Source organism: Colias eurytheme, chromosome 11 (assembly GCF_061535395.1).
Source record: "Colias eurytheme isolate Ceu_HAF_F1 chromosome 11, ilColEury1 Martin Lab GWU primary, whole genome shotgun sequence".
Classification (NCBI taxonomy): domain Eukaryota; kingdom Metazoa; phylum Arthropoda; class Insecta; order Lepidoptera; family Pieridae; genus Colias; species Colias eurytheme.
In genome coordinates, this window is record NC_142990.1 from 5,573,868 (window position 1) to 5,595,438 (window position 21,571).

At 36.3% G+C, this 21,571-nt stretch overlaps 2 protein-coding genes across 5 annotated transcripts; one reads left to right on the forward strand and one right to left on the reverse strand.

Moving 5' to 3' along the window:
- Nucleotides 1–101: 101 nt before the first annotated feature.
- Nucleotides 102–13,495, forward strand: Srrm1 (Serine-arginine repetitive matrix 1). Of its 4 annotated transcripts, none has more exons than XM_090107428.1 (14): nt 102–721; nt 1,552–1,641; nt 1,762–1,884; nt 2,774–2,944; nt 3,044–3,171; nt 3,685–3,788; nt 6,629–6,797; nt 7,545–7,633; nt 7,874–7,976; nt 8,977–9,108; nt 9,658–9,732; nt 10,720–10,842; nt 11,701–11,822; nt 11,909–13,495. In XM_090107428.1, the coding sequence occupies exons 1-14, from the start codon at nt 707–709 to the stop codon at nt 13,249–13,251; spliced, it is 2,787 nt and encodes a 928-aa protein (XP_089963554.1). In that variant the 5' UTR covers nt 102–706; the 3' UTR covers nt 13,252–13,495. The 4 variants fall into 4 exon arrangements, with proteins under 4 accessions (XP_089963554.1, XP_089963555.1, XP_089963556.1 ...); XM_090107429.1 differs by having other exon boundaries at nt 102–467; XM_090107430.1 differs by lacking the exon at nt 9,658–9,732.
- A 2,948-nt stretch (nt 13,496–16,443) lies between these two features.
- On the reverse strand, nt 16,444–20,115 carry LOC149904583 (uncharacterized). The gene is made up of 3 exons (XM_090107281.1): nt 19,980–20,115; nt 17,646–17,793; nt 16,444–17,118 (listed from the first exon to the last, which is right to left on the reverse strand). Exons 2-3 carry the CDS (start codon nt 17,791–17,793, stop codon nt 16,691–16,693), a joined length of 576 nt encoding a protein of 191 aa, XP_089963407.1. The 5' UTR covers nt 19,980–20,115; the 3' UTR covers nt 16,444–16,690.
- Nucleotides 20,116–21,571: the final 1,456 nt, after the last annotated feature.

Sequence of the window (21,571 nt, forward strand, 5' to 3'; positions counted from 1 at the left end):
CTTCTTGGTGTACCAGACATCTGTGGTGTACATATTGACAATTTGAATTATCAATCAATATGAAAGTTCTGTGGAAAGTTCAAAGTCAGTCAGTAGGTACTCAGTAGTCTGCCGAGATCTTTTAATTGAAATATATAATATTGTACATGTGCTCTCGTTTTGGAATTCCAAGGAACCGGCGTCCGGCATCAGTTTATCCACAAGGCATAAACGCGCGCAGCATTAATCAATTGTGCGAGGCACTTCGGCCCTTCGGCGCGCAATTATAGTTCAATCAGGAATCATGTCCTACTACTCTGTGTTTGCAATAACTCTACCTGGATAGAATCAACGAAGCATTCAATAATCTACCTATGTGTTAGTGATTTTGCGAACTGGCTGCTGAGAGCTGTCAGCTACCACTTGACGGCACAGCACTCGGAGTCGGATATTGGAAGCGGCCATCTTGTGTTATATTGAATATGGCGGTTAGTCACATTGGTTTATCTGAAAAAGTTTATAACTAAGAGTGATAATTACATGTTCAAAGTGTATCTTTTTATCATAAACATGATATATTAAAAATGTGTCTTTTTATATAAAGATTTGCATGAATATACGAAGCTCTAAAGAGTTTATAAGTAGGCGTCAGACTTGGGAACTCCACTACACCGAGCCGCCTTTAATTGTATTGATTTTTGTTTGATAATTATAAAGTTTCGCGAAAATGATGATGTATACGGTAAGCCTTTATTCATAATCACTTTGGTATCAAGCATGGGTATTAAATAAAATCAAATTATAATCATAACCTCTCAACACCATTTAGACTGAGCTTCTTGCTGCATATTTCTTATGATACAGTTAATTAAGAGAAATTTAAATAATATAAGTACGTTATGTAGGTGCCTAGTCAACATTTATTTTTGAGCAGAGTTTAGTACATACATGTTCTTTGATGGTTGGTTGAGTCGTTGCTTTGGAGCTATTAACTATAATTGATTAAACTGTAGCTGAATCTGAAGAGATGTAGATGCGTAATGAATGAAGTGAAAAAGATGTTGCAGACAAATTGTTAAATTTGCCTTTTCACCATAGCTTCTTAACAGCACAGTTTAATTAACGGTGAATATTTTTATAAAAAATTTGGTATTAATGTTTTCGATCTACATTAGACCTTTAATATGAAGAGGCATAGCAGAAATATTAGTAGGGCCATTTAATATAGAAACTAGTGGATTAATGAAATGGTAGATCTAAGGTAACTCCCAATGTCCCATATAATAAGTACTATTTAATATTTTAAGCCAAACATATGCAGTCACCGTTCATGTTCACCGTTCATTCATGTTCAGTCACCGTTCGTTGTCAGAGTGGCCCCACAACTCTGCTCATCTGATCAACTTTTTTTGTCTTCCTCTTTTTCTTTGGGAGTTCATTCAGTTATGACCCTTGTCTATCGGTCCAAGAATACCAGTATTGTTGAAGTAATCCTTCTAGTTCTATTTTAAAACATTCTATCAATGTTACATTGGATATATTATGTTATCAATCACATTTTATTTACTATAGGGAACTAGTACTGAGCAGGACACTCGCTTCAGCGACAAGGAGAAGAAGCTAATGAAGCAAATGAAGTTTGGTGACTGTTTGACCCAGCAGGTAATAAAAGATCTTTCAAATATTAAATTATAAGAGATAATAAATATATAGATCTTTAAACTAACATATCTATACTATGTGAATTTTTTAAATCCATATTTTGTTTTATAATCTATATAGGTGGACATGTCCAAGGTGAAGCTGGATGTTTTGAAGCCATGGATCACTCAGAGGATCACTGAAATACTGAAGATGGAAGATGATGTCGTCATTGAATATGTCAACAATCAATTGGAGGAAAAGGTGACTTATTTTATGTATTTATATTTTCTATCGAGAAGTCATGTATGTAATCATTGCAGTTTCTTTGAAAAATTTTTATTTTTTATAATGGGCTAGAAGAGCTGTGAATTAAAAGAAACTGCAATTGAAGTATTTATTCAATTGTATATATTGATTGCGTATGGCTATTTTTATGGTCGCCGGTTAGCGTGCCGCCGCCAGCCAGCAGCCAACGCCGCCCGCTGCCGCCGCGCGCCTCTTCGTCCTTGCGGAGGCCATTAGCATTTCCAATCGGTATTTACGGGGAAATTTAGTACTTAATGCTAACTCAGTTAATTATTTATCCGACATAAATGTTCGCCTCACAAGGAACAAGTCTAATATGTATAAGAACAAGGCCTTCAGAGAAAGACATGACTCGTGGTATGGAAGTGTCCCAGTTAGGCTTTGCGGTCAGCATAATGTGGTTGTGTTCGCAAAACCCTTACAGATTCGAAGAAAAGAAGAAAGAAGCGTAAGCAGTCTGCGTGCTTCGATGCAGTCCTGCGTTCCGGTCTTCGAGCAGCGTTCGTGACATCGCCTTTGGAGTTCACTTCGCGGCGTCTTCATGCTGTCTTCCCTTCGCTGCTGAAGCCATCTCATCATCACAAACAACGATTATAATGACGTATATAATGTTTCAAGCTTCCCTACCCGAGTCATTTTATATTTGCTTTTAAACAACAATCCAATGACAATGCGCTCTGATCGTCTTCCTGAAATAAAAAAAATGTTAAAACAAATATACATACAATACAATGATATCTTGAAAGAGGCTGTAAAGGAGAACCGTTAGGAATGTTTGATTGTTTGAGTGTGTGTATCATTAATGATGTCTTTTTTTCTTTCCCGATCTGTCTCCTCACCCCAGTTTCCTTGCCCCAAGAAGATGCAGATCAATTTAACGGGATTTCTCAATGGGAAGAATGCGAGGCTGTTTATGGGGGAATTGTGGGAGTTGCTGCTGAGCGCCCAGGCCAGTGAAAATGGTATACCCGAATCGTTCACTCAGCAGAAGAAAGAAGAAATCAAAAAGAGGATGGTTAGTATTGAGTGGTTTGAATGTTATTCCTTGAAGTTGAAAATTATTAATAACAGAGTTAACTTTATAAATATCGATTTATGAAACATGGTGTTACAGGAAGAGCAGCAAAAGGACAAGGAGAAAGACAGGGACAGGCGTCGCTCGCGGTCTCGCTCGCGCTCGCGGCGGTCGCGCGACCGGCGCCGCTCCAGGTCTCGGTCGCGAGATCGATCCAATGACAGGAAGTGAGTGCTTGCAATTATGAACTACTAGGTTTCTGCCCGCGGCTTCGCTCGCGTTTTCAAAAAAAATCCCGCATAGTTCCCGTTCCCGTGGGATTTCCGGGATAAAACTTATCCTGTGTTATTCTGATGTATAAGCTATATTGTGGTAAAGTTTCATTCAAATCCATTCAGTAGTTTTTACGTGAAAGAGTAACAAACATCCATACATCCATACTTACAAACTTTCGCCTTTATAATAGTAGTAGGATGTTTCTTTTTTGGTTGCTGCCGATAACAACCATTTACATAATTAATGTGGCACAAGAATATAAATGAAAGAAATTGACTGAAGCTATAATATTGAGTGTCCAAATCTGCCTATATTTGATAAAATAATTCTTTTGCACACATTTTTGTTTAGGTTTAATTAAAAAACAGTTGAAGTCAAATTTGTATTTTAAACAAACGAACAGGCAGTACATTTATTTTATTTAAATTAAATAGCAAAGTAAAAATGTTATTTTCTTTCATAAGGTATCGCAGCGGTGGCAGCCCCCGTCGAGGCCGGCGCAGGTCACGTGACCGCAGTCAGCCGAAGACGACTCATGTCGATGAAATTAAACTACCAGAACCAAAAGGTAAAAATGTTGTGTGGTTTTATGAAACCACGGTAAAAGTGGAACTGTTTGAACGGTTCCAAACACTGCTTTATTATATACTCGGCAGCCGACCGTCACGCGACATTGGTCCGGGAGCCAGCAGCAGATTTTATGACCAAGTTCCTCTCAAGCGGTAATTTGTAAAATGCATCAAAGTATAGTATTATGAAGCCTCGTGAACGTCAGCTGGAGCTCGGTTGGGGGGATGAGCGGCTGTAGCCTCCCACGCACGTAGGAAAAAAAAATATATTCAGTCATTTCCTCTCAGCTAAAAATTTGTCAAATTGTAGCTAACCCAATATCTCAACGAAAAAAAATAATCAGCTGGTTACAACGTGGTGTATTGTACGTCAGCTGGTGTCTCGAACATGAAAAAAGAACAATTATTTTCCGTGATTTCCTCTCAAACAAAAATTTACCTGATGATAGCTTATATGTAACTGTGGATAAATATATAAGTCAGCTGGCTGTATCTTGGTGGAAAAACCGTCAGCTGATACTTTGAAAGTTATTACATAGGAGTTAGACAGAAGCATCTATTGCCAATTTATATGCATCAGCTGACTAGGTTTTCCTCAACTTATTGCTAGCTGATTTTTTTTATTTATCGCATCAGTATATTAACAATCAGCTCACAAATTTTCATCTGAGAGGAAATGACGTATCTTTAATTATTCGACATTGCGCTTCAATATAAGAGTTAAGTTGAAATAAACATTCAGTATCAATATTTTTGAAACGAATAAGTATGTAATCAAATAATTTTATATATTTAAATAATTAAATAATCAATTAGCAATAAATGAACTAGTTACTCGATAAATAATATTTATTATATAAACTTGATAAAAAATGATAATGAGACCAATATGATTTATTCGTTTTCGCTCTGGCTTGAGTCACTTTCCTCTCTTTCCGATTCATTATCAGAGTCGTTATATACCAACGATGTAAGTTTTACAGGACGTCAACATAAAGTCAGATTGAAATAATTTCTCGTAAATGTTAATAAATGTTAAATGAAGAGTTTGTTTGCCATATGTACGGATTTAATCGTCTAAAAAAGATCAATGATTAACGTAGTTATTTTTATTTAATACTTTTTAGTGTACATATTTTTCAACACGAATCCAACGAGCCCAAACTCGATACCTAAAGTTGAGTCAATATATTACCGAGTTCCTATGGCCACCTTCCGATTCCATCATCAAATCAGCTCTATATCATGATAATGTTTCATCGCTATCCAATTTACATACGTATACAAAATTTCAGCTCAATCGGTTACCAGGAAGTGAATCAACTTTACTTGCTTCATTTCAATTAAGTCATCGAGATTAGACAAAAATGCTCATAAAATAAAAACTACTGGGCCTATCCGAATAAATCCGAATCCGAATTTTTATGGGACCAATTCGACACCATTCCGCATCAAACAAAAAAAAAAAGAATCACGTCAATCGTTTCAGAAACCTCGGAGTAATCGGTGAACATACATAAAAAAAAACATACCGGCCGAAATGATAACCTCCTCCTTTTTTTTGAAGTCGGATAAAAAATCAGCTAGCAATAAGTTGAGGAAAACCTAGTCAGCTGATGCATATAAATTGGCAATAGATGCTTCTGTCTAACCCCTATGTAATAACTTTCAAAGTATCAGCTGACGGTTTTTCCACCAAAATACAGCCAGCTGACTTATATATTTATCCACAGTTACATATAAGCTATCATCAGGTAAATTTTTGTTTGAGAGGAAATCACGGAAAATAATTGTTCTTTTTTCATGTTCGAGACACCAGCTGACGTATAATACACCACGTTGTAACCAGCTGATTATTTTTTTTCGTTGAGATATTGGGTTAGCTACAATTTGACAAATTTTTAGCTGAGAGGAAATGAATGAATGTATTTTTCTTTCCTACGTGCGTGGGAGGCTACAACCGCTCACCCCCCCAACCGAGCGCCAGCTGACGTTCACGAGGCTTTAAAATACTATACTCTGATGCTTCTGACGAATTATCTCTTGAGAGGAAATAATGAACCCAATTTGCACCTGGCTCCCTAACCAATGCGCTACACAGACCAAAAAGTTTGAGACGATGTAATAAAAGTTTCACTTTAATAACTTGTTAATCATACATTCATGTTCATTCATAATTGATAAAATTTGCATAGACTTGGCAGGATACTTTGATGATATAAATTTTCATGCTAAAAAATTACTATGTTGTATGGGTAGTAATAATATAACAACAATTAAGGTCAATTGAGGACAACAATGTGTTGTATAATTTAGACAAGTCTATTCACATGAATAATAATATATGAACAGTATTAATGAAGAATGTGTGCTATCACGCTTTCCCTGCCAATAATTTATGTAACTGATTTATTTTAATTTTCCAACAAAATATAAAAATAATAAATAGTAATGTAAAAATGCATACATTGATATTTAGTTTTATAGCATTTTGCATGCTTTATAAATGAGAATTTTTTAAAGAATAGAAAAAAATTGTCACGAGGATTCGAACCCGCGTCTTTCACCTGGCGAATCTTAATTTTTAAGATTTTTTAATTATTAAAATATAAAACGGTAGCAATATTGATGAACACCTAAGAGCTAGCGCGCACGAGCAACTTTGTCTCCGCAACTATTATGTCTCTCCACCCATGGGCTAGTATGAAAGTGCGCGCACGTAGCGACGCAACTCCCCATACAAATTGATGGGAGAGACAAAATAGTTGCGGAGACAAAGTTGCTCGTGCGCGCTAGCTCTAAGTGGCTTTGTAACAGTGCTCTTTATTATTTCGATTAGAAAACGGAAAATCGCCAGAGAAGCAAGAGGAAGCGGAAGTTAAAGTAGAGAATCACGTGGAGCAGAACAACCATCTCGACGAGTCGTCGAAGGAGGAGCCAGTCGCGGAGATTCAAGATGTCGAAGAGAAGAAAGAGCCCGCTAAGTCAAGATCTGCATCGCCAGCTCAGTAAGTTGATTAGGAAACTAGCTTTCCGCCCGCGGCTTCGCCCGCGTTTTCAAAGAAAAACCCGCATAGTTCCCGTTTCCGTGGGATTTCCGGGATAAAACCTATCCTATGTGTTAATCTAAGCTACCATCTATATGTGTGCTAAATTTCATTGTAATCGGTTCAGTAGTTTTTACGTGAAAGAGTAACAAACATCCATACATCCATACATCCATACTTACAAACTTTCGCCTTTATAATAGTATTAAGATTAAGATTAAGATATGTATCTAATGGGCCCTCTTCACTATGGGCAGCGTTGGGCGAGTAGAGGCAATCACGATTGTGTAGAGCCTAAATGTCTATGGTCGGCCGCCATTGTAGATGTTTATTCATAATCCCTGTAATGGAAGCAACATTGATGAGCATTTGTTGGGCCAACGCTGCCCATTGTGAAAAGGGCCCATAATCGCCGTAATGGCAGCAAACATAGACAAGTGTTCGTTGATTGTTCAAGATTACATTTAAAAAAAATTGGTTGTTTGTAAAGTAGGTTTACGATCGAGATGTTTACGTGATAACGTCTTATTGGTGGCAGCGCTCGAGATGAGACGGGAGATCGGTCCGTCTCTCTCTCGTTATACCTGCGATCGCGCTCGTGAGGTTTTGGTGTGACACAAGTTTCTGAACATGTCACCCGACTAAAACGATTTTAAAAACGTTATCACGTTAAAACAGAAGTGTGCTCAATAGTTCATTTTATTGTAGGTCCGTAACTGAAAAGGAGAATGAAGAAAAGCCAGCTGAGAAGAAGCATCGTTCAGACAGCGAACGACGTTCATCGTCGGCGTCTTCACGTGAGTATTTTATTTATTTAATTTATCTTTAAACATCATTAACATTTTTTGGGTCAGCGTTACTTAAGTATAATCGCGAAATACCAAGAGTTTCATAGAATTAACATAAGTTATGTAAGGGCAAGGTCGATGTACGAAATTCTTCGTAGTTCGCGACCATGCTATATAAATATACGATTTAGCGTTGTTCAATATTCACTAGTTACACAAGTATGATGAACAAATTTTATAATTATCCAGGGGGAAGTATTAAGAAGCCAGCGTCACACAAGAAGCGTCACTATCGTTCCAACAGAGACTCTTCTACCAGTGTCAGTCCGCGGCGTAGCTCTCGTAGAGAAAGGTAAATTTTGTTAAATCTTTTGACGTGACAACGTCTTATAATTCGATAGAGCTGGCTGCACGCACGAAAAAACATGACTCATGTGGCGTTACCTCGCTCTGAGGCGTTCCATGTAAGGCTTGAAGTGCAAGCGAGAGCGCGGAACGAGCGACAAAGAAGCCCAATCAGATGTCGTCACGTTCAACTATCGTCAGTAAAGGACATTACAGACAACCATTTTTTAATTTAGGGATAACTTTGAATTTAATTCACTAACTGTATATTGAGCCTATCAGAACATAAAAATTAAAGAAAAGTTGGGAAAAAAAAAATATCCATAGTTCAAGCATAAATAAATGAGTTGTATGGTTAGTTTCACATACCTACCTATTTTGAGACCAGAAAAGTGTAGTAATAAAACGTAAATTAGTTTTTTCTTATAAAAAATAAAATTAAAGAAACATTACCATCAATACTGACCGGTTGGCTGGGTTGGTAGTGAACCTGCCTTCCAAGCCAGAGGTTGTGGGTTCGATTCCCATCCGGGGCACATATTTGTGTGATGAACATAGATGTTTGCTCTGTGTCTGGGTGTTAATTATCTATATAAGTATTTATTTTAAATTATTTATGTATGTTTATCAGCAATCTGGTTTCCATAACACAAGGGAAAGCTTAGTATGGGATCAGATCGTGCTGTGTGTTTAAATTGTCCTGAAATATTTATTTGTTTATTTATTTAATCCATACTAATATTATAAATGCGAAAGTAACTCTGTCTGTCTGTCTGTTACTCAATCACGCCTAAACTACTGAACCAATTTTCATGAAATTTGGTATGGAGATATTTTGATACCCGAGAAAGATAGTCTACTTTTTAACCCGGGAAAATGACGCAATCCCGGAAATCCTACGGGAACGGAAACTATGCGGGTTTTTCTTTGACTGCGCGGGCGAAGCCGCGGGCGGAAAGCTAGTACAATATAAATGTATAATTTTCACATAAACTTAATTTTTGCAGGAGTAAGTCTCGTCACCGCAGCAGCCGCAGGCGATCCATCGAGCGGCGCGAGCGAGACCGCGAGCGGGAACGGGAGAGGGAGAGGGAGAGAGAGAGGGAACGCAGGCGGAGGGAGCGAGAGAGGAGAGAAAGGTTTTTGTCTTTTTTTTTCTCTTTCAATACTTATTATAGTAATTATTCCTACTTATTGAAGTGAAACTTCTTTATCGGGGTTGGAAAAAAATTTAGTGTACCATTTTCCGTTACGCGCCATCTTGTTTTTATCCCTACCACGCGTGATTGACGTATTTCTGTAAAGTTGCATATAGTAAATTATTTTTTGAAAAATAAGGTTATAAAGAAGTTTCACTTCTTACTTGTGTACACTAGTACACGCACACATTTTTTATTACTAGTGCACATTTCTCTTGAGATACTGGTGCTCATGCTTTATTAGTGGTCAACTGGATGAAGTAATAAGAATCTTGCCATTATAATTGTTGTGTGTGAGCACCAGTTATGTTTTTGATATTCAATTAAAGTATTCAAATTCAGTATTGTTAAAGTTATATCCATTTAATATTAATAGCTTTTTCAATTTTTATTTTCTCGTTCATAATGTATTATTTTCATTTGGACCTCTCGAATATTGTTATAAATTAAAAAAAAAATAGTAGATGAGATAACGTAAAACGGATTCAGGTCACGCGAACGTCGACGATCGCTTGAAAGACGTAGAAGGTCCTGTTCACGCTCTCGACGACGTTCTAGAGACAGGTAATAATAATTATTTCCTTCTTTTTTTTATCTTTCCTTTCACATCATTCAAGTACTTTTTGTTCGCATTCTTTACACCCATTTTCGACGCATCCGCATCGTATATATGTAGTCTGTACCTATATTTTATCTATTTATAATATTCTTGCAAAAATGCTTTATTCATATTTTCCATAAATCATTAAGAAAAAAAAATATACTCATAACTTGGAATAATTTTTTCTATTCTTTAAAAATTTATATTTTCATTGATCACAAAATCATCAACCAGTCAATGGAATTTATATTGAGGTGGCAAATGTTTGTTGAAAATTAATTTTTTTAACCCAATTGACAACTTCTACATATTTTTTTTATATTTACATATTTTCCGTTTAGCTTATCCATCAGTTAGAATGACCAATAAGAGACAAGATTAAGATTTAAGATGAAATTCACGTCATCAGAAAAATAATTGTATCCATTCAGTTGTAAAAGCATATTATTTGTCTACTATTGTTTTACAAATTGGCTTCCTCAACAAATTTCAATATGTACTAGTAAATGTTTTGTCCTTCGTCTAAAGGTCGTAAGCTCTTGGAGACACAAAGCCATACTTAGTATTTTATAAGATTTTTGGTACTATAATTAATAATTCTGTACTAATAATGAAAACTCGACTCCACTAAGAAAACGGGATATGCTAGGTTATAAACAGGCTACTAAAATCTCGCCTTGTAGCTAGGTGAATAAACAACGAACAGCAGATTATTTGATCTGTTATGTTAAGTAGGTTTACGATCGAGATGTTTACGTGATAACGTCTTATTGGTGGCAGCGCTCGAGATGAGACGGGAGATCGGTCCGTCTCTCTCTCGTCATACCTGCGATCGCGCTCGTGAGGTTTTGGTGTGATACAAGTTTCTGAACATGTCACCCGACTAAAACGATTTTAAAAACGTTATCACGTTAAAAAACTTTGGTTATTGAATGTGTGCACGTTGTCAGGTCGCGCCGCCGCTCTCGGTCGCGCCGCCGCTCGCGCTCGCTGCGCCGCTCCGGGCGCCGGTCCCGCGACAGGCGCTCCCGGGACAGGCGCTCGAGGGACAGACGCTCCAGGGATCGGTCCAGGTGATGTAACATTAACGCCATAGAGATCTAGAGAGATGCCAATCGCTTGCGCTGAGTACGAAACCGTGTCTCATTACAAATTTACGCACACAACTGCAGTAAACAATATCAAAACAATACTTCGCGTTGTGTGCGTGTCGTCACACAAAAATATGAGAGCGACTATTCGTTCGCACACTAGATTGTAAGTGACGTACGTATACAGCACCACTACAGCTTGTTCTTTTTTTGGGCATATTGCTGCGACACCGGCCCCGCCCCCTAACCATATCTCCCTTTAGTTTCTGTGATCTGTGATTAACGCCTTTAGTACACCGACGCATTCGCGTGCGGCAGCGAAACAACGAAAAATCTGTCAGTAGTGTGACAGGATTTCGCATATGATATGTCTCTAGCACATAGATAGATGAAATAGTTGCGTCCTTGTCAGTATTGTTTCGCAAGGAACTGCGAAATGGCCATTACACAGACGCATTGCGAAAACATTGCTGTGTACTAACGTTCCGCAGATATTTCGCTACGCAGTAGTTTCGCAGAGATTCGCTGCCGCACGCGAATGCGTAGGTGTACTAACGGCGTTAGTATCAAAAGTTTTTTCTTTAAACCAAAAGTGAATTTTACTGATTTCACTTTCACTAATTTCACCGATTTTGCTGGTGTGCATGTGGTCAAGGCAGCCGGTGCAGATACGGCGGAGCGCAACTCAGAGAATTTTTCATTGTCAAAATATTATCGACATTGTCCTCCTTAAAATGGTCGTAAAAATTAAGTTAAAACCTATGAGTTATTTGTTACAAAATACATTGATTGATTTCAGATATATTTAATGCAACAACTATTTTTTTTATTAAAAAACAGGGATAGGAGATCAAGGGATCGCACTAAGGACAGAAGGTCAAGGGATAGGAAGTCCCGTGACAGGAGATCTAGCGACCTCATTAAAGAGCGATTAGAGAAATCTGTTTCTATTCCGCGTAAAGGTAAGCTGTTTAGGACTGTTTAGATTCATAACATATATTTTCGAATATTAAGGTTTTACTTACCATTTTTTTTTGTTTTGTTGCAGAAAATCTAGACAAACTTCGCCCCAAGTCAATAGAGCGGGTTTCTTTACCTCAGGAAGAAGTAAAGGTTCAAGTATCTAGTTCAAGTCGAGAGTCGTCAGTTGCTAATGATAAATCTGCCTCTCAGGAAGACATTGTGGTAAAATCTACTCACTTGTCTGATGAAGACGACTTTATTCCTATACCTACGTTGAGAGAGTATTCGAGGAGCCTCAGTCGTACTCCGTCTCCTTTCGTTAGGAGACATAAAACATCTAAGAAATCAGATAGATCCGCTGATGAGGCGTCAGAAAAAGAACAGGAACAACAAGAATCCAGAAAGCAAGAAGTCGAAGAAATTAAGAAACCGAAACGGAAAGCAAAGCAATCTGAGTCTGAAAGCGAAAGTAGTGAAGAGGTACCTAAGTCGAAAGGTAAAGCCAAACTTAAGCGTAAAGAAAAAGGCACGTCAAAAAGGTCTAAAAAATCCAAAAAAGAAACTTCTTCTAGTGATAGTGACTCTGACGATTCTTCGTCCAGCGATTCAGAAGATGATAGGAAAAAGAAAAGCAAGAAGACTTCCAAGAAAAAGTTGGCAAAGAAGTCTCGCAAAAAGAGGGCTCGTTCTTCGAGTTCTGATTCTAGTTCTGAAGAAGAGGTGAAACATAAGAGCTCTAAATCCAAACAAAAGAACATTCCAGAAGAATCGGATAGTGATAAAAAAGGAAAGAAACGTAAAGATTTAAGCATGGAAAGATCTAAATCTGACAAAGGTGATATTAAGCAGAGCAAGTCTAAGAAACCTGAAAACTCAGACGACTCAAACGATGATAGTTCGGAGAGTGATGAAAAGTCGAACAGAAAGAAGAATAAGCATGAATCATCATCAGAAAAAGATGTACGGCGTAAAAAAGCTGATGCTTCCAAAGCAATTTCCCCTGAAGTGTCAAAATCGCGACGGGATGATAAATCTGGAAAACCGAAGCAAACCGAGGAGATAAAATCAAAATCTCGCGATGACTCTGAAAAGAAGGGTAAGAAACGTGAAAAGGAAGATTCATCATCAGACAGTGATCAAGTGGCTAAGAAAAAAGCGAGGAAGAAAGTATCCGAGTCAGATTCTGACTCTGAAAGTGATGAGCCCAAAAAATCTAAGAGGGCTAAAAAGCACAAGAAGCATTCAAAGAAACATAAGAAGCATAAGAAACATAAAAAGGCATCAAAAAAGAAGGACGATTCTTCTGAAAGTGAGGAGGCGGAAGAGGAAGATGAGGGAAAAGTCAACAATGAGGATTTGGAAAAAAAGCTTCGCGAAAGAGCTCTTAAGTCTATGAAGAAACAAACTAGTGTTTCCGGATCCGACTAAATTAAGTTTTATCCAAATTTAAATATTTTGAGTATTTATACTTACTTATGTATGTTGCGTACAAACAATTTATGAATTTGTATGATCCATTTCATAGAAAAGGTATGAATTATATTTTAAATGTTTGTACCCACCTCACAAGTGTAGACGTAATATTGATTTACACTGTCAACAAGAAAATGGAAACATGTAATTTTTAAGTATGACTATTTCTTCGTTAGTAATAAAGTTTGCAAAATAGAAATGCTTCTTCTGTTATATAACTTTTTACAGATCATTCCCTAATTTAAACTAGTACAAGTATATCTGTGGTGTTTGGTATATACCTCGTAAGTGCAAAAATGGCCATTTTTTGTTTTTTGGCCATCTATACTGATAAAAACGTCCTCTTTCGTTTGGTCTATGTCACATAAGCCTATTGATAGTAGAAATACCTTAAATAGGTTGTATCAAAACCCCTTAAGTACAAAAAAAAATATTTTTATTTGATACAAATATATTAATATAACTTAACATAGACTTGTAAAACGAATACTCAATCAACGAACGGCCATTTGCAACGTAAGAGCACTTAACATAATTAGACCAAACTTGAATAATTATTATCATCACTTAACTTATTTGTACCAAATCAAATAAAATTATTTGTGAACTTAACAGGTCTTCTCCCTTACTTAAATATAACGTTATTTGGCACATAATTTAAATCTTCAGACATTAGGTCTCAAGCCTATTATCTATAAAGAAACATGCATGTGATGCAAGATCTCTTAGACTTTGTGTGTTCAGAAACGTTTACCAATCTTTAAATCGATTTAAAGATTGGTAAACGTTTAAAAAGCCAAATAACGATACCTACATGCACAAGGTTTGATTCTTTGTCTCTTCAAATTCATTCTTTCATGTCAGATTAGAATAGATTTAGAAAAATCGGAGCGTAAGGCAACATTTCACTATGAAACTAAAAGATAAAAGCTGTTTGTTTACAGATTCCAAATTTAACTGCATCTGTAGCCTTTTATAAAAGAAACTTTGGACTTTTAATTTAAAAATCCGCAAAGTTACTATTAGACGAACATTCCATTATGTTATGTATGAAGGAATAGCTTTAAAGAGGTGCGGATGAAATCGCATCATGCTTATGGCATTTTATTAACCGTTTGGCAGAAGAAGTAGAGTAGCTTATTTTATATTCAGTGTTTTTCAGGTCAAAAACGGTATAATATCTTGCCTGTTAAGCAGATATTGAAAGATTCATTCAAAAAAGAAACAGCACCATCTCCGTTCCTCGAGATAAATGAAAATGACCAGCAATTGCCATGATGTAAAATTAATGAATGAATCTGACTTCTTTCCATTTTCGAAACTATTGACTACCTACTCATTTTATCAAAAGAAATACTGCAACAGACGAAACTACATTTGGTTAGAACTGTATTTTCTGGTTGATGTATGAAAAGTCTAATGACGTAGATTTTAAATACTCTTTGAGTGAAAATGAGGAGTTTCTGTATTTCTGGTTTAAGAGAACTGAGAAACGATAGAAGTCTCCGAAGTGGCTTTGCTATTGGCCTCTAATGAGCCTATCAATATCGATGCTCTGAAATTCAAAGATATCTTAGATCTCCTGCCAATAAGTGATCCAATTTATGATGATTATTTCAAATCATTGTCTCATGGTCCGACCCGAAACAATCTTATGACTTTCAGTGACAGTGATGACGACTATGAATGAATGTTGTAGGTAGTGGTACGTTTTACAAACAAATTTTATTTGACTTGATCCAGCTCGTAACTATTTGCAGGGTAAAGACATCTTCTCACAAGGAGAAGACATGAGCAGTAATCACCACGCTTGCTCACTGCTGGTTGGTGATTTCAGACCAAAATCCCGGTTGCCATCACGATGTTTTCCTGTTATTAGAAATGATGATGTTTTCTTGTTATAGAAGATGTATCTCTGGTTATTAGAGAATCTACTTATGCATCCGAAAAAGACACATTGGTACATGTCGGTTGATGGGATCGATCCCGCAGCATCTAGCACGGCAGGCAAGCGAACTACCGTGACTTCTGAACCACACACACAAACACACACTACTTTTAGGATTTTACTTTGTAGAGAGAGTATCAGAGAATTGCATATTGCACGAAAATCACAATATTTCCTGGCTTTTTTATGAGTAGGTACTTATTTGTGGCAAATCACACTCCTATTCGTTTTTGTTTTTATATATGGTTAAATCTATTTACTATTGAAGACGTTTCCCCATAATATTTGTTTTTTAATGTCTGATTATGTCTCCGTCGAAAAAAAAAAGAAAAATCCTTTCCATTAATGTAAAAATAGGAATAAATACTAATTAAGAGTACAAATAAATATGCTCTAATCCACTTAAGTACACACGTTTTAGACATTTTCACATCATTTTCACATTTTTTTCTTTTGGTACAAACATGTTAAGTAACAATTACTCTTGAACTAGAACATTTTTTTTATTTTTTTTGTAAGTGTTCAAAACTTGAACATAATAGACATTTAAATATCATAAATTTGTTTTACTCAAGTGTTTATTCCGATCTGTAGCAACAGGGTAGCAACCGTGAAAACTTTCAAACGCTCATACCCAAAAATCACCATTTTGCACTTAAGTGGTACGTACCAAATACCACAGATATATTGGATGAAAATCCAAATTACACAACTTAGGTATAAATCTAAAAACACTAATTATGATTTTGACTCAAGAATATCTGAAGCGATTTTAACATTTGATGAGCGGCTGTTAATTTATTCTTACTATAATATAATAATCCTGAAAGTTTGTGAGAATGTATCTAAGTACATTATGTATGTATGTACATTATGTAAGTATGTATGTTTGTTTCTCTTTAACGGGAAAACCATTGAAAGGATTTTGATAATACAAGAATGACTGGTCCGATTTGAAAAATTCTTTCGGTGTTACATAGCTCATTTATCGAGGAAGGATATACATATATCATCACGCTAAGACCAACAGAAGCCGAGCCACGCGGCTGCAACCGCGGAACGCAGCTAGTAATATAATCTTATGATTTAGAGTACGGTTTTTTGGTACAGAGATAGCTTGAGACCTGAGGAAGGACATAGAATAGGTTTTATTCCGGAAATCCCATGGGAACGGGAGCGGGGTATTCTGAGACTACACGGGCGAAGCCACTGGCGGAAAGTTAGTAACAAAGAAAATAACGAAAAATACATTGAATAAAATATATTATTACAATATTACAATAAATAACATTAATTTTTATTCAATGATTTCTTTGGCAAAACAATATTATTTCATTAACACGCAACACATAAATTTTCGAATAATTAACAACAATATATTAACTAATATAAGATTGTACTCCATTTATTGCTTTTATTTTCCAAGTTTGGTTCATATTACAAGAATTAACGTCTAGAGTAGCCTCTGTAACCAGTCACCAGATTTGGTGTTACACCACTGCTGTAAATATTTCCGAAACCGAGCTTTTTATTATAATATCCGTAACCGAGATGATTGGCCTCATTGTAATAAGGGTTATTATAACCGTAATAGGAATTTAAGCCACCATTTCCGCCATTTCCGCCATACCCTCCAAAGCCCCCAATATTATTAGAATATCCCCCGTAATTATCGCCTCTTTGATACTCGTAATCCTGTCCAATATAACTTGGATTATTGGCTCCATACGGATAAGCGCTTTCTCTCACAGGATTGTAGCCTCCTGCAGCTTTAGAATCATAAGCATATCCAGTATCCAATATACCATTCCCAGAAATAGTGTAATCATAACCACCTGGATTGCTTCCAGCCCAGTCGTAATATTGGCGCGAGTCTAAAAAGAATATCCTATATAAGAATAATATATAAGAAAAGACATGTCTTTAGTTTTTCAAACACCTAAAAGGCGGTTCTAACTTCTAATTATTTATTAAATAGCGCCATCTATTGCATACTTACTCAATCCAGTCAACAGATAATAATATGTAAGAATGGTTTGAGGAAGGAGCTAACAGATATTCGAAGTCAATTAGTAGTAGTATTGATAATAAATTACATAAAACTGAAAGAGTAGAATAAATTCGATTGCTCTGGTGGGTCACGAGTGGCTGAATCGGTCAGGCATCCGCCCCGGAATGGCGCGAAAGGATGCGGGTTCGAGTCCCGCCTCGTGATCGAATTTTTTCCATTCTTTATAAATTAACAATTAGTAGTAATTAAAAAAAACTGCACCCGGGGTAAAAATCAAGTTTTAAATCGGTTCAGTAGTTTTGGAGTCCGTCGCGGACAGATAGTGACGTCACTGGTGACACGTACTTTTTATATAATTAATAAAAATAGACTAGAGAATAAGGTACTCACAGGAACTACTCGCTGTGTTCAAATCTAGATTCGTTAGGTCCTGTATTTTTGACGCTTTTGTATCAGCAGGTATTGATGCGCATTTGCAGGCTACAACCAATGTGTACAACAAAACTTGGCATTGATAAAATTTGTTCCTAACCGCCATCTGTAAGTTTTGAAATTCAAAATACCTAGATAGATTATTTTGTTAAGTCAACAAAACACAGAACACCAACACACGATATGATCATCTAGACATGTCAAGGAATAACTAGCGATTTTTAAAACTACACAATTTATTTTCCGATAATTTTACTAATTTTCTCGGACTATACATTACACAATAAAACCATAAAGCCATAGACCACACACACATAAACACACAGCAATTAGGTATTTATAGTTATTTGGCATAGACATTAATTATCTCCAATAAGCCAGACCAATTCCTATTCGCCAGACCAAGAGCGTATGTGCCGAGCAAACGCCACACGTGTCATAAGTGAAACTTCTTTGGCAAGATTTACAGAAAACAAAATCGTCGCCTTACTCTATGACGTGGCGGTATTACCACGACGCGACCTTGAAATTTTACTTTTTACCCCTCCCAATGAAGTTTCACTTAAAAAGTGACGTGTGTTTAGTGTTGAATGTGCATTCATATTACAGTCTTATTTAAATACGGTCTACATAAACATAATACTTAATAGACCGTACATATTATACTTAAAAAAAAGAATGCTTTGTTTTTGTTACAGCAAGGTTTACAGCAAGTAAACGAACGTCTCGATCAATTTTTTTTGACATCTTACAAAAAATTCAATATCTAAATATATTCTAGTAATGATATTATATTATCTAAAAAAATATAAAATGTGAAAAAATAACAATTGTGATTTTGTATGTATTTTTATTTTAAACTCGTTCTTGGGGAATTTTTTGTTTTTAATGTTCTTATTAGTTACTAATAGCCTATAGGTATGCGTCGAATAATGAAATAACTAACATTCCAAATTAAGGGTGCACTCACACACATCAGTCACCGTCACGGCACGTCACCGGACAGGATTAAAAAAAAATATGTATCAATAGTTCTAGTATGACTCTGTTCCCACACGACAGTCGCCGGCACGAAATCTATCAGTGACGTCACCGGTCAGGCACGTCAAATAATCTTTCCATACATGTATCATACTTTTATCCCCACTCACCCGGTGCCGTCACGTCTCAGTTCAGTCAGCGTCGTGCTACCGTCAATTGCTACATGTTCTCTAGCGTGACACACGTCTAATCACTGACTAACCTGATGTATGTGTTCAATGATTCAGTCAAACCGGCGACGTGACTGACGGACAACATGACGGTGACTGGTGTTTGTGGATACGTACACGAACCGTCACCGATCAGTCATCGGTGACTTGACGGTGACTGATGTGTGTGAGTGCACCCTTTAGCGTATCCACAAACACCAGTCACCGTCATGTTGTCCGTCAGTCACGTCGCCGGTTTGACTGAATCATTGAACACATACATCAGGTTAGTCAGTGATTAGACGTGTGTCACGCTAGAGAACATGTAGCAATTATTGACGGTAGCACGACGCTGACTGAACTGAGACGTGACGGCACCGGGTGAGTGGGGATAAAAGTATGATACATGTATGGAAAGATTATTTGACGTGCCTGACCGGTGACGTCACTGATAGATTTCGTGCCGGCGACTGTCGTGTGGGAACAGAGTCATACTAGAACTATTGATACATATTTTTTTTTAATCCTGTCCGGTGACGTGCCGTGACGGTGACTGATGTGTGTGAGTGCACCCTAAAGCTCGTAATTACTTCGTGAAGGTGAGGCTTATTTGTTTGACCCCCAATGAATCAAGTTACATAGCAATTCTTGTCTTCACAATGTTAATTGTAATACATATATAGTTAAATGGAGCAAATTGATTGATTGAAATACCTGCTCGTCGATTAAAAGTTAAAACAGTAGTACATATTACCTCTTTGCCTATTTATTTAGGACAGTGACTTTGATAAAGTACCTTTGTAAATTTTACTTTATTTTACATTTTGATATTTTTTGACTTCAAAAAAGGAGGAGGTTCTCAATTCGGCCGGTATATTTTTTTTTCTTATTGTAATATCGGAATTTTTATTAAATTTCTACGCTTAAGACACATTTTATGTCTATTATTTGTTTTTCTTTTTAAATTAAAATCGATACAAATTGATATTTATTATTTTAATTTTCAAATATTGACTTGAATTTGAAAAAAAAATTGAATTTAAAAAAATAAATTAAACTTTTCTGGATCAAATTCCTTACAGTTATTAATTAATTTACTCACATTAGTTTAGGTCTACTCTGAAGCACTGTATGATACAACAATAGCTGATGCGCTTTATGCGTTTGTGTATGTTGTTTCCGACTTTATAAACGTGGGAGTTCTGCCGTACAATTGAGAATACTGGCTGAGGTTATAATGAGACTGTTTGTAAGCAAATCGGCCTTCTGCAGATGTCATGACGCACAGCAAATTTAGCATAACACAATGTGTCGTTCAACACATAAACCTTAGATGGTACCTTTACCGGCAACTAAGGTCACTTAACCCTAGATTAGACGCGCCTCACCGAAAATATCAGTGGGCGCGTGGGGATCATTTTGCAATCCTCACAAAAACTGTTTATAATTTGTAAAATAATTGCCCTTAAAGTTCCCGCTTATAATTAGTAGCTACTTCTAATCTCTTTCTCTTCATTCTTTCTTTCTTCTTTTTAATCATGCCGAAAGGCCAAATAGACGTTATAATCTGGCTGCGCTTGACGTTTGGCGGCATTTTGCTATTCGTTAGTGAATAATATGGTGTCATATATTTATTTATAGAATAAAAAGGAATCACCAAATGTGTTGATGAGCGCAAATAGCGCAATAAGCGCAAATCTCGAGAACGGCTGAACCGATTTCGTTAATTTTTTATTTATAATAGGTATTCCTTGAAGTGAAGGATGGTTCTTATGGAGAGAAACTGTAAACATGTACCTACCACGGGCGAAACAGGGGTGGACCGTTAGTTATACATATAAATTAAAGGTGAATTAAAGGTGACTTTTCGATTGAAAATTAGGTTGTTTTTTTGGTATTAATTCAAAATAAGGCGAAAAAATAAATATTTTCAATAAAATAAATTACAGTGTATTTGGATCATAATAAAGAAAGTTTTCACCAAATTTCGTAGAAAAACAATAAATTTTGAAGTAGATAAAAATAAAAAACCAAAAACTTGGTTTTTTGAATTTTTCACCTAAATTTTGAGGTTATGTGAAAAAATTGTGAATACAAGAGTTGTAGATCTTTTTATTATCTACAACTTTGCCATTGAACTTTTTTCCGTAGGACTTGTAGTTTTGTCGGAAATCGAGAGAAACCATTTTTTTCTCTTAAAAGCTCCCCCCTCCCACTTCCCGAACTCGGATTGACCGTAATTTATTTTTCCTTTTATTTTCATCATATTCTCCTCCTTTTCTAATGGGTTTCATCCGACTGCGATTTTTTTTTGTTTCAAAAATTATCTTCTCTAGTCTATTACCCGCATAAATGAGATTTTTTAATACCAGAATAATAAGTAGTCTTATTAAATCGGCAATCTGTCTGTGAAATTCCCGTCAAAAACGATCCAGCCTTTCCAGAGCGGAAGGTTAGCCGGAATAAACAGACAGATAGACAGACAAAAATAATAAAAAATACTATTATAAGAGAACCTATCTAGGGGTTAAGAGCCTTAGATAGTGAGATATTTATCGTTTAAATACCTACATACTTATGAACAATAGATATTTTAATTATGCTTGCGTTTTTTAATTTATTTGAATGCCAGCGCCTTCTGGTTGGTCCAATTCAAATTTTGCCCAGTTCTGACCATTGGGAGGCGGGTTAGTT